Source organism: Pogona vitticeps, chromosome 1 (assembly GCF_051106095.1).
Source record: "Pogona vitticeps strain Pit_001003342236 chromosome 1, PviZW2.1, whole genome shotgun sequence".
NCBI classification, from domain to species: domain Eukaryota; kingdom Metazoa; phylum Chordata; class Lepidosauria; order Squamata; family Agamidae; genus Pogona; species Pogona vitticeps.
In genome coordinates this window covers 46,697,623-46,709,119 of record NC_135783.1, presented here as the reverse complement: position 1 = coordinate 46,709,119, position 11,497 = coordinate 46,697,623, and the positions used below count along the sequence as shown (strand labels likewise).

General features: G+C 40.6%; 1 protein-coding gene across 5 annotated transcripts in view; it reads right to left on the bottom strand.

Moving 5' to 3' along the window:
- The window catches only part of CCDC167 (coiled-coil domain containing 167), a 117,798-nt gene that overhangs the window by 56,722 nt on the left and 49,579 nt on the right, over positions 1 to 11,497 (bottom strand). For all 5 annotated transcript variants that reach the window (XR_013540407.1, XR_013540406.1, XR_013540405.1 and 2 more), the window contains one exon: positions 10 to 11,252. Coding sequence is in view for 2 of the 5 variants with exons in the window: in XM_078383037.1 (XP_078239163.1) it covers positions 10 to 51 (42 nt within the window). In the remaining 3 variants the exon portion in view is untranslated. The remainder of the gene's footprint in view (positions 1 to 9; positions 11,253 to 11,497) is intronic.

Genomic DNA, 11,497 nt, shown 5'->3' with positions numbered 1-11,497 from the left:
TCGCCTCACCTGCTGAGCCACGCTCAGGCTGTCTTGGCGTTTTTCCGACATTTTCTCCTTCCCGCCCTCCACCTTCCACGGACGGGGCTCACGCACAGTCCCCTTTCTCTCTTCCGCCGCCCTCTTTGCTCAGGCGCCGGACAGCCACGTAGGCAGCAGCCTCTGAGTTGGCGGAAGCGTCACTCCGGCAGCCGCCGCGGCCATCTTGGTGAGGGGTGTTCCGGCCCTCACCTTTCCCTTCTCCCCGTTTTCCCTCCCTCACGCATGACAGTCCCCAGAGCCATGCTTGGAAGGGCCGAAACGTCTAGGACTGGGAGAGTTGTGGCGCTGCCGCCGCCGCCGCCGCCGCTTCTCCTCTTGCAGTTTAGGAACAGGGGCTGTACGGAAACCTCAGGAATAGGCGCCCTAGAAAGTGAAAGGGTAGATATTTTTGTCGGATCTTTTGGCCGTTAGTTGGTCTAAATGAGGTTCATTCGCGTCGAGGGAGAGACAAACTGTTTTACTAATATTGCTGCTATTTGTCGGCTACTCTTAAAGGAAAAGTAGCCATGGTAGTAATAATGCAGCAGCAGAAACAATAACAAGGGTAGTGGCAGTTTAAATACGAGGAAGTTTTCTTTGGCATAAGGCCTATATAAGCAGAGATCCAAATACAACTTTGTAAGTACCCAAAGGGTCTTACGTTGTTTTTGCTGTGGCGGACTAACGGCGCACTGCAAATAATACGTGTTTTGCCGCGTATGCCCTCTATTCCTTTCCTAAAATTTGGAAGAGTTGTATCTTTTAATAGGCTCTCAGTTTTACAAACGTTATTCTAACGTGCTACCGAATTTTGCTTTTAGTTAACTCTAGTATGGGAAAAGTTACTTCTAAAAAACTATACCTCCAAAATCTAGTAAGGTAAAGGTTCCCCTTGACATTTAGTCCAGTTGTGTCTGACTTTAGGGCGTGGTGCTCATCCCCGTTTCCAAGCTGTAGAGCCAGCGTTTTGTCCGTAGACAGTTTCCATGGTCATGACACGGAACACCATTACCTTCTCAGTGAAGTGGCACCTACTTATCTACTTGCATTTTTACATGCTTTCAAACTGCTAGGTTGACATGAGCTGGGACAAGCAATGGGAGCTCACTCCGTCGCATGGATTCGATCTTACGACTGCTGGTCTTCTGACCTTGCAGCCCAGAGGCTTCTGTGGCTTAACCCATGGCACCACCACGTCCCTTGCCAGTAGCCATGCTAATTTCCCCCATTTTTTACTATAGTCTATGAAGGGCTTTCAAATGTGGGACCATGTGATTGGAAGGATATGCATGGGAAAGTTATCATCTGTGTGTTGAATATGACACACCTAATCAACCCTGAGTGCTCACTGGAAGGACAGATCCTGAAGCTGAGGCTCCAATACTTTGGCCATCTCATGAGAAAAGAAGACTCCCTGGAAGAGACTCTGATGTTGGGAAAGTGGGAAGGCAATAGGAGAAGGGGACGACAGAGGACGAGATGGCTGGACAGTGTCATCGAAGCTACCAACATGACTTTGACCCAACTCTGGGAGGCAGTGGAAGACAGGAGGGCCTGGCGTGCTCTGGTCCATGGGGTCATGAAGTTTAAACAGTTAACAAGCTGCAAACAAACCTGAGTATCAGTCCCCCTTCATTTTCTTTCCTGGCTCTTGTGTGCACAGCTGAAGCAAATTGACTCAAGGAAACCTGACCTCTCAGGTCCAACTTCATCTCAAATATATTTGCATCCCCCCACCCCCTCTTGTACTCACACTGTAAGACAAGATGTAAAATGTTCTAGAAACATACCAACCTACATCCATGTAATGTTTTTAATTTTTGAGGGTTGCTCTTGTGGTTTCTTGACATACTGAATTAGAGGTGCTTACACTACAGTGGGGTCTCTACTTAAGAACTTAATCCATATTGGAAGGTGGTTCTCAAGTGGCAAAGTTCTTATGTAGAATCTGCATTTCCCATAGGAATGCATTGAAAACCATTTAATCGGTATCTGCTCTTTTCCATCCATAGAAACTAATGGGAAGCTGCTATTCCGCCTTCTGCCACTAGAGGGGGATATTTTTTCTTTTTTTCTTAGGTCAGGGAACAGTGTTAAAAGCACTTCTGACCAAGCTAATTTTGAAGCAATGGCCTGAAAACCAATTAATCCGTTCTGGCTGTTTTTTTTGTTATGTAGAGGTGCGTTCGTACATTGAAGCATTAGTTCCCATAGGAACTAATGCAAAGCTGGTTAATACGTACTCTACCACTAGGGAGAGAATTTTTTTTAACCTAAGATGACCTAAGGTTAAAAAAAGAGCAGGAAAGTTTTTTTTTCCTGTTCTTATCTAGGATTTCTGTTCTCAAGTAGAAGCAAAATTTAGCAAACGGAGCTGTTCTTAAGTAGAATTGTTCTTAAGTAGGGACGTTCTTAAGTAGAGACCCCACTGTACACTCAAGATGGGCGAGATGTGTTGTTAGAAAGGAGATTTTGTCGTTCTGCATATGAAAACTAAAAGACTCAAAAGACTCAGTGTCCTGGGGAGTTCTGCAATGTTTGTATTCTTGTTTATTTGCCATGGCAGCACCATGAGGTCCTGTTCATTATGTTTATCATGTACTGTAGTTGGAGAAAAGCAGTATGCAAAAAGACATTGATGACTTTATGCAAAGTTCAATTATTAATCCTCAGCACCACCATGGATGCGACTTTTGAATCGGACCCATTGGCTGTAGTACAAAACTGAACAGAGAAGCTGTTTCAAAACTGAAGCGCTCATAATGTTTTATTAAGCCCACTGTTGTGTTTTAGAATATAAATTCCTTTCTCCGGGGCCTTTGAAATAAAAATTAAAAGCAAGTAAGTACAAATTCTGCAGGCTGTACACAAGGGATAAACTGCTCTATCTACATGCAGTGTTTATATGCCAAGAATGCTCACGGTGGGATTGGACCATAAGTTTTTGTTTGTGTATAATGAAACTGATGAATTTGCTAAGTGGCATATGAAGAAGTAGGCTGCATCCTTAACAGATTATGCCAGATGAAACTTGTTAGTCTTCAGGGTACAGCAAGCCCCTTTCTTGTTTTTGTCCATATAAATACGTCTATTTTCAGGGTTTTTTTTTTTAAAAAAATAATTTTGTTTTTCTTGCTTTTCATTTTTATTTCAAATGCCCCTGAGGAAGAAAATTATATTCTGAAATGCATTGTGCATAATAAAATATTAGAGACACTTAAGATTAATCTCTCTTCACTTTTCTCCTGTTATCTGTGCTTTCCCTTTTCTTGTTCTTTTGCACTCAACATTGTTACATTCTATAACAATAGTTGCAGCAGGTGAATGAGTAGAGGAAAAAAATGTTGATTGCATACTGCAAATATTTTAAAAGCACAGGTCGAGGACAAATTTCTGAAAAGCCACGAGGTTGCATCAGTCCTGTTTTTTTTAAGGAGAGTTTCATGTTTACACCTTTACTTACAATCCTTTCGTATGCACTGCATGTAACTCTACGCATCCCCCTGTGCAACACAGAATTCTAAATTTAATATTTATTATAAGAAAGCCAAACTCCTCATCATCTTATAGCAGATTTCTTGTAATTTCAGGCACCTAGAAACTCTTAAAATTATGGGTCTTATAATTAAACCAGACAAGTAGGCACCTCTGGGTAAGTCTGTGAAATCTATCCAAAACAACACAAGCTGCCACTGAAATACAACCATCTTGTGTTCTTGGGTGGAACATAATCATCTGTTGTACCCTCTGTTATGAAATGAAAATGAAGGCAACAGTGCTGCTTAGGGTAGAGAAGAGAAAAAAAGAAAAAATGGTTAGGCAATGTGAATCGATAACTGGCTTGAAATTAACAGAGGGGTTGCTGAAATGTGGCTCTTATTTAACAGCTCTTAAAACAAGGATGTACATTTTTAGATGTTTATAAATTCAAGAGAGCTGCATTTTTATATCACCCCTGAAATCACATTTTGTCACCTTTTAGAATGGGCTTCCATTTTCAGCACACGTTCTGTTAGCAGATTTTCTCTCTTCACCCCCATTTTTCTTAAACATCCTTTCTCTCTCTTTTCCCCTCTCCATGGTGCTTCTGTTGCTTCCTTCCTCATGTCAGTATAGTAGTGATTTGTCCCAGGTCTCTTGGTGCACTGTTCTCATCTACCTCTACTTCTTCCTTTTTTCTCTTTTCTCACTTCACGCCTCTCTAAATCCCCACTTCTCTTAGCCAGTAGTTTTCTTTCTGATGGTTGTTGTGGGTTTTCTGGGCTGTTTGGCCGTGTTCTGAAGGTTTTCCTAACATTTCACCAGTCTCTGTGGTCGGCATCTTCAGAGGACAGGAGTCAGAACTCTGTGAGTTTTCTTTGCATCAGTACCATGGATGGGCATCGCCATGGGTCTCTCTCATCTGTATAGTACCATGCACATTTTCGTCTGTTTCTCAGAGCGCTTTGCACACCTATTCCTTCCTTCTTCTCCTCCTTCTTTTCTTTTAGTGAAAATATGAATGTGATAATAAATGTCTCTTCATATATGTTTGAGTTTTTTTAAAAGAATGGAAATTACATCAGTTGGGTTGCTGATAGATATCAGAACAAGCAAGAAGAAGTGATTTTATCTTTTGTCTGTTTCTCCTGTACTAAGAAAAACCCTCTTCTGACCGTAGTATTTGCACTTAGAGAAAATTCCCCAAGTCTCCAGTTTTCCTCAAGGAAAAAACAGATTTTGAAAGAGATTTTCCTCAAGACTCCATGGAGTCAAAGGACATATGTTTTATTTTACGTGCAAGTAGCTCAGTGAATTAGGTGTCTGGCTGTAGAGCCAGAGGTTAGAATTTCAATTCTCCACTGTGCAAGAAGGGCCAGCTTGTATGGACCTGGGCAAGCTGCACAGTCCCAAGTGCCCCCAGGGGAAGGGAAATGGTAGGCCACTTCTAAATAACTCTGTACCTAGAAAACCCTGAAAAGAGTTGCCATAAGTCAGAATTGACTTAATGGCACACAATTAATACTTAGAAAAACATAGTGTGGAGAACTGAAACAAAGTAATTTAAATTGGTATGCACCATTCATCAATGGTCAAGAATGCTCAGAATTTATTAACATTGGAGCATTCTTTTTTAAGCAAAGGAATTCATACATCCGTCTGTTATTATTTTTGTCATATATGTATACATGCATGCATGCATGCATGCATGCATGCATGCATGCATGCATGCATGTATGTATGTATGTATGTATGTATGTATGTATGTATGTATGTATGTATGTATGTATGTATGTATGTATGTATGTATGTATGTATGTATTGTCTCTGTAGTTCTCAGCTTCTTTACCTGTCATTGTAATTGCTTGTAATATTTTTTTTGGAAACTTAACACGATTATTGGAGGAGAAGGAGATGAGGTATGTTTTTTTTGTCAGGTACTCTCAGAACCCTGCACAGAACCCTGATTGTATAGTCTTGCCCCCTTACTCTACGAGATTATGATGTCAAGAAATTCATTGTGATGGAATGATTACAATGTCAGTTTAAGGAGCAGGTCAAGACCCTGATTTTCATACCCATTCAGGCATGGAGTCAGGTGTGTGATCTGAGCTCACTAAAGTCCTATTCAATCATAAGTTATAGTGTATGAAAGGAACCCACGTGCATTTATGGGACCATGCTAGTTCTGCCTCTCCCCATTGTCTCTATAATCATGGGAATGAGAATGTCTGAAGAAGGGGAAGCTACTGTACCATTTGAACCAGAAACCAAATTGGGAGGATTTGCCTTGGCATCGGTCTGATACAGCAGCCTCAGTCTCTCCCGTGATTAAAGAGGTGATGGAGATCATGGTTAGTGACTTCACAGTCCATTGTTTGTGCAGTGACTGGAGCAGACAATCCCACATTACTACCTCTGCCAGGGTTCAATAGCATAGTAGCTTCAGTCTTCAGTATGTTATATCTGATTGTTCTTAAAGAAAAAAGCAACTGAATGGAATATACCTGCTGACCTAACTGCATGTCCTGTAGCCAGTGCACCTGCTGGACACCCTGTACCCTGGGCCGCTGAGCATCCAGGACTAATGAGGAAGGGGCCCTATGCATTGAATGCAAGAGACTCATATAGATATTCTAAGTTAATGAGAATTTCCTATGTCCATGTACTTTAATGTTTTATTTAAAATAACAGCAAGTTGGCGTTCCAGACTCCTTCCACCTCACTTCATTGCAGAGGCAACAGAGTTGTGGCTTTGAAAATGGGACATTGATTTGGGGATGGAGGTGGCATCCCACCTTAAAGTGGCTGTCTACCAGACTAGCTGCTGACCAGGGCCCTACGCATGATATCACATTGACCATGTAGACACAGCCTTTAGGATTGTGTAGTGAGTGCCTAAGCGTTTGATGGAAAAGGGACTTAAAAACCAAGCTCACAACACAATTGTTCTCCAAATGTTTGAAGTACTGTCCCACTCATGGGAGAGCAGCCTTGTTTTCCTTTGTTCCAGAGAGAAGGACCTGAACTGCCAAGTTCTTAGAAAGCTGCCTCATATTGAGTCAGACCCCTGGCCCATCTAGTCTAGTTTTGTTGACACTGACTGGTAGCAGATCCTTGATGACATTAAAGGCAGTATTTTCCCCCCTAGTTGTATTGAGAGATACTACAAAATTGAAGGACAACGTTTCTGCATCAAAGGCAGGTGCTTTACTACTGAATTACACCCCCAAAAATAAATTTCCAAGCAACATGAGGAAGAATATTCTAACAATATGTTCAGCAGTGGACTTCCAGGAGTTGTAATTCCAAAAATAATATTTCCATGTTCTTAGCAAAATGACTTAATATCCAAAAATTTACCTGAAATTGGCACCTAGAATGGCTTAATGTCCAAAAATCTGCTTGAAATGGGCACCTACAAACTGTACATTCTAGGACAGTTAAAGCAGTAATAAGATCTTCAGACCGTGGAACAGTGGAGTATTTGTCTTGCAACCTCACTTTACTTGCTGCAGCAAAAATTGAACAAGGTTACAGGTCATTACATTACATGTTGCTAAGTGAGAAAGTCAGAGGACTGCATATAGAGTAGCTGTAGAGCTTCCCATTTGTGACTTGATTTTTAGTTAATAAATAAAGGGAATCTGTGGCATTTTTGTCAGGCTAGCAAAAGCTAGGCTAAAACAAAATATATATTGGGAGAACTCAGCAGGTTCGAAGCTAAAACTAGACAAAGGCTCCCAACAGTGTTTTTGAAGCACAGTGTTCATAGAAGGAACAGACCATAAAAAGAGAAACTGCTTTGTTTCAGATGCTTGTGTTTGTTTAGCAAGTGTAAATGCAATTTTAAAATGCATAGAGGTCTGAACACAACCCATCTGTCATGGTTCTCAATAGGATGGAATATCAATCAATCCTGCAGAAATAAATTTGTGTCTTAGAAAAGTCCATATTGATTCAAGGGTGATGGAGAACTTCTGCAGAAAAACATAGATGGGACTTAAACTGCCGGCTTCTGATGGGGTGGGATTGAGAAACCTGGGACCCCCTTCTTCTCCTTTCTTTGTTGTAACAGCTGTAAAAGAAGTAGTTTGATACATCTGCACAAGTGATGAATGGCTTAATTCAATCGTTGCTGTAATTGCCTGTTTAGGAGTCATCAGGCTTCATGTTCATCTAGACTGATACTTCCCAGATCAGTCAGAAAGTGGAGTCTCTGCCTTCTGCCTAAGGATAATCATGGCTCTTGTGCTGGAAGTTTCTTTCTTTGTATTGTTCTCCTTCCTGTTCCTCTGATGATGTTGCAGTAAATAAGGATGGTGGAGGTACTGTAGTGAGATTGTTGTTCTTTTGATACTGGGGAATACCTGTCACTTCCCGTCTTCATTCTTGAATAATAGCTTCCAATTTTGTGGCACACAAACGGCCTCGAAACCTGTATTTAAAAATGTATAGATAGACGACATGAAAAATGACTAAATATCGTTGGTTCGTTGGCAGGAGGCTCCCAGTGGTTGGAGTTTCAGCACGGCTAATGGGAGCTGTATAAATAGATCTGTGAAATAAGAGGTGTGGGCAGGGGGGAAATGTAGGGAGAAATTTCTTATTGCCCTGGATACTGAACTGAGAAAGAAAATATTCTACTGGCTCATTGGCCTTGCGGAATTAGGTTTATTATAGGATACGAAAGTCATTGAGATGAATGATCACAGTTACAAACAGCAGATATTCCAGTTTTGCTTCCGTAAAAGCCTTTGCTAGAATTGAAGTAATCAGGAAACCCAGCTATTATGAATGGTCTGACCAGGGCGGCCATGCTGATTTGGGTATTCCGGGACTTGCCATCCAAAAATATAACTTCCTGCATTTCTGACTATTGGGGCACTTGGCAGAAGGAAAGGTCTATGCAGTCCTATGCAATCCATTGTCATACTTGCTGCTTGTGTCATAGCTCTCAGCACTCTTTTCCCTGTGTATCCACTGCTCTTAGTGTCCTCTTGCATGAACCCTTCCCCCATAGCCAGTTTTATCTTTCGATATGTATTAATGCCCTTATTGCAATAAAACACTATAGTTTAATTTTTTAAAAAAAAAATGTAATCTAATGCATTTGAATCAAGACTGTTTTAAAACAAATCACCATGAAAGGAATAAGTTATGAAGAAAATAGCCTTATGTTAAGTGCTGTGCTAAAACACTGTTTTACTTTTGTTTCCAGGTGAGTGCAAGTTAGTCATGCATCACCAGTGCTAAAAGGCCACAGAGTTGGAGCAACACTACTCTGCATTGGATAGGGGCTGGGGAAAAGAGATAGTAAAATAAAGGTTGGGAAGTCATCTGGAAGTTAAACAAGGTTCTGATGAAACTTTCATCTGGAATACTTACAACGAACTAGCTACTTATAAATACCCCCTTTTCACAATTTTGTTATTTATTCTGTATTGCCTCTTTCTCCCTTGTGGGATACAAAGCAGTTTACAACATAAATGTAAAAAACAGACGCAGCTAAAGAAAACAATAACTCACAAGACTGAAGTTCTACCATGTGGATTGTCATATTAAAACAAACACTAAGTTAATTGAAAACGTAAACCCATTTTCAAAAAAACCACAACCCCTCTGTTAAAAGGCCTTTCCTCATCAGGTGAGCAGTGGCCATATGCTTGTCTAAGTGGTAATGTATTTGGCTGGGGAAGGGGTCAACCTAGCTTTCCTCAGAAGGGAATTCCACAGCTTGGGAGCGGCCACCAAGATAGCCCTCTTTGGTGTCGTCACCAAATGTGCATCTGAGACTCATGGTACAGAAAGAAAGGTTTCCTGAAAATCTTAAGACCCATGCAGGCTTATATGGTGAGATACTGTATGTTCCTTCAAATATCATGTACCCAGCCATGTAGGCTTTGTAGGATAGCCAACACGTTAAATTTGCCTGGGAATACATTGATAGTGAAGCTGTTGTAGTGAAGAATTTCTTTTCTCATTACAACTGGCTGTGCTCAGCAATTTTGCTGCAGCATTTTGGACCCACTGAAGATTTTGAATGGCTATATTAGGAATCTGAAAGACCAACAGAGAAGCACGCTATCTGACCAGGAGAAAATAAAGAGAAGGTAGAAACAATACACTGAATACTTGTACAGAAGAGATTAAAGAACAGCAGATGAAGTCCTATGATGTAGAACGAGGAATTCTAGAAAGTAAAGTGAAAGCTTTTCTGAAAGCATTAAGAAGAATGTATGTATGTATGTATGTATGTATGTATGTATGTATGTATGTATGTATGTATGTATGTATGTATTTATTTATTTATTTATTTATTTATTTATTTATTTATTTATTTATTTATTTATTTATTTATTTATTTAATACCCTGTCCATCTAGACTGAAGCCTATTAAGGATAAATAATCAGGAGTAGACAGAATACCGATAAAACTATTTCAAGTCACAGAGACTGAATGTGTCAAAATTCTAACAAGAATATGCCAATAAATATGGAAAAGAAAACAAGGACCCATAGACTAGCAACGAACAATACACTTCCAGTCCCCCAGAAAGGAAATTTCAAGGAGTGCGGCAACAATAGGACCATTGCTCTAATTTCCCATGCAAGCAAATAATGCTAAAGTTATTGCAACAAAGGCTTGGATGGCAGTGACTTGTAGCTTCCCAATGTTTCCAAGTAAGTAAAACATAACTAGTCTGGTTATTTTCAAGAAACTGAAGAGAGTTACTTCTTTATAATTGTAGCACCACAATAACTCCTTTTTTGAATGCTGGCACTTCTTCATTCTTGTTGGAAGCAATCCAGTGAATCAGCAAAGAGGATACTGTCATTGCCCAGGGGACACCTGAATATGTTCACAGTCTTCACAATCTTTGGACAGACTCCTTTCATGCCTCCCAGTGTTGGCACTATGATCACTGGAACAAACTTTACAAGTATTGGTTGGGATGGTGAAATATCTAAATTCTTCCCCTGAAAGCAGCTTTTAATGGTTTTGACAGCTGTCAGTCCTTCACAGGAGAGTGATGTCCTGAAGGATGGCATAGCTAGGAGGAGGGAGGCAGCCAGCAATCCTGAATGGCAATGTTCGGGAGCAGATGAGGCTACCCTGCAACATTTTCTTGCAGATCTCCTGGAATATAACAGCCTTCTCTGTTACCTTCCAGATGTATTTGACCTCAGCTCCTATCCTCTGAACCAACCTAAGAATGATGGACGCTGTAGTCTAAAACATCTGAAGGACAACAGTTTGGAGAAGGCTGGAATAAATTATCTCATATAAGAACCTCCTGAATGCTTTTAATGCAGCAGAGGAATTCATTGTATCTCTACTACCTAGCTAATATGGTACACAGAATATTTCTATCATTGAGTTGCTGTTTAAATTGGTGAGGTATAAGAGATAAGAGTGCTGGACTGGAGATTGAGACCTAGAGGCTAAGTCTCCTCTTAACCATGAAACTCACTGGCTAATCCTGGATTGGCTGCTTTGTCGTAGTCTAATCTATCTCATACTTACTGTTTTTAGTTTTAAATATTGTTCTTCTTCGTGGCCTCTGTGAATCACACTCTGGGTGATTGGTACCTGCATGGAGCCTAATCGGAAGATTCTAGAGCTTCTGCGGTAGCAATAAACACATTAGAATAAACCCCACCCCACCCGTATAAGTACCTTGGCGCCAAGCGTCCCCTTTCAGTTTCTTTCAAGCGCCGCCTTGAGAGCCTATTTCTCCATTCTGCTTCTGTGGATGAAGTGAAAAAGAGCTTACTCTTGATTCCTTTTATTTCATTTTCTTTTACTATAATTGTCAGCTAAACAAATATAATATTTTTACTTTAGACTGTCATGCATCCTAGACTGTCCTCCCCTCTGTCACACCATTTCTGCTTACTATTAAGTGGTGATTGACACGACTGAAAAGGGATGCTTGGCGCCAAGGTACTTACACGGGCATGGAGGGTCTTATTCTAATGTGTTTATTGCTAC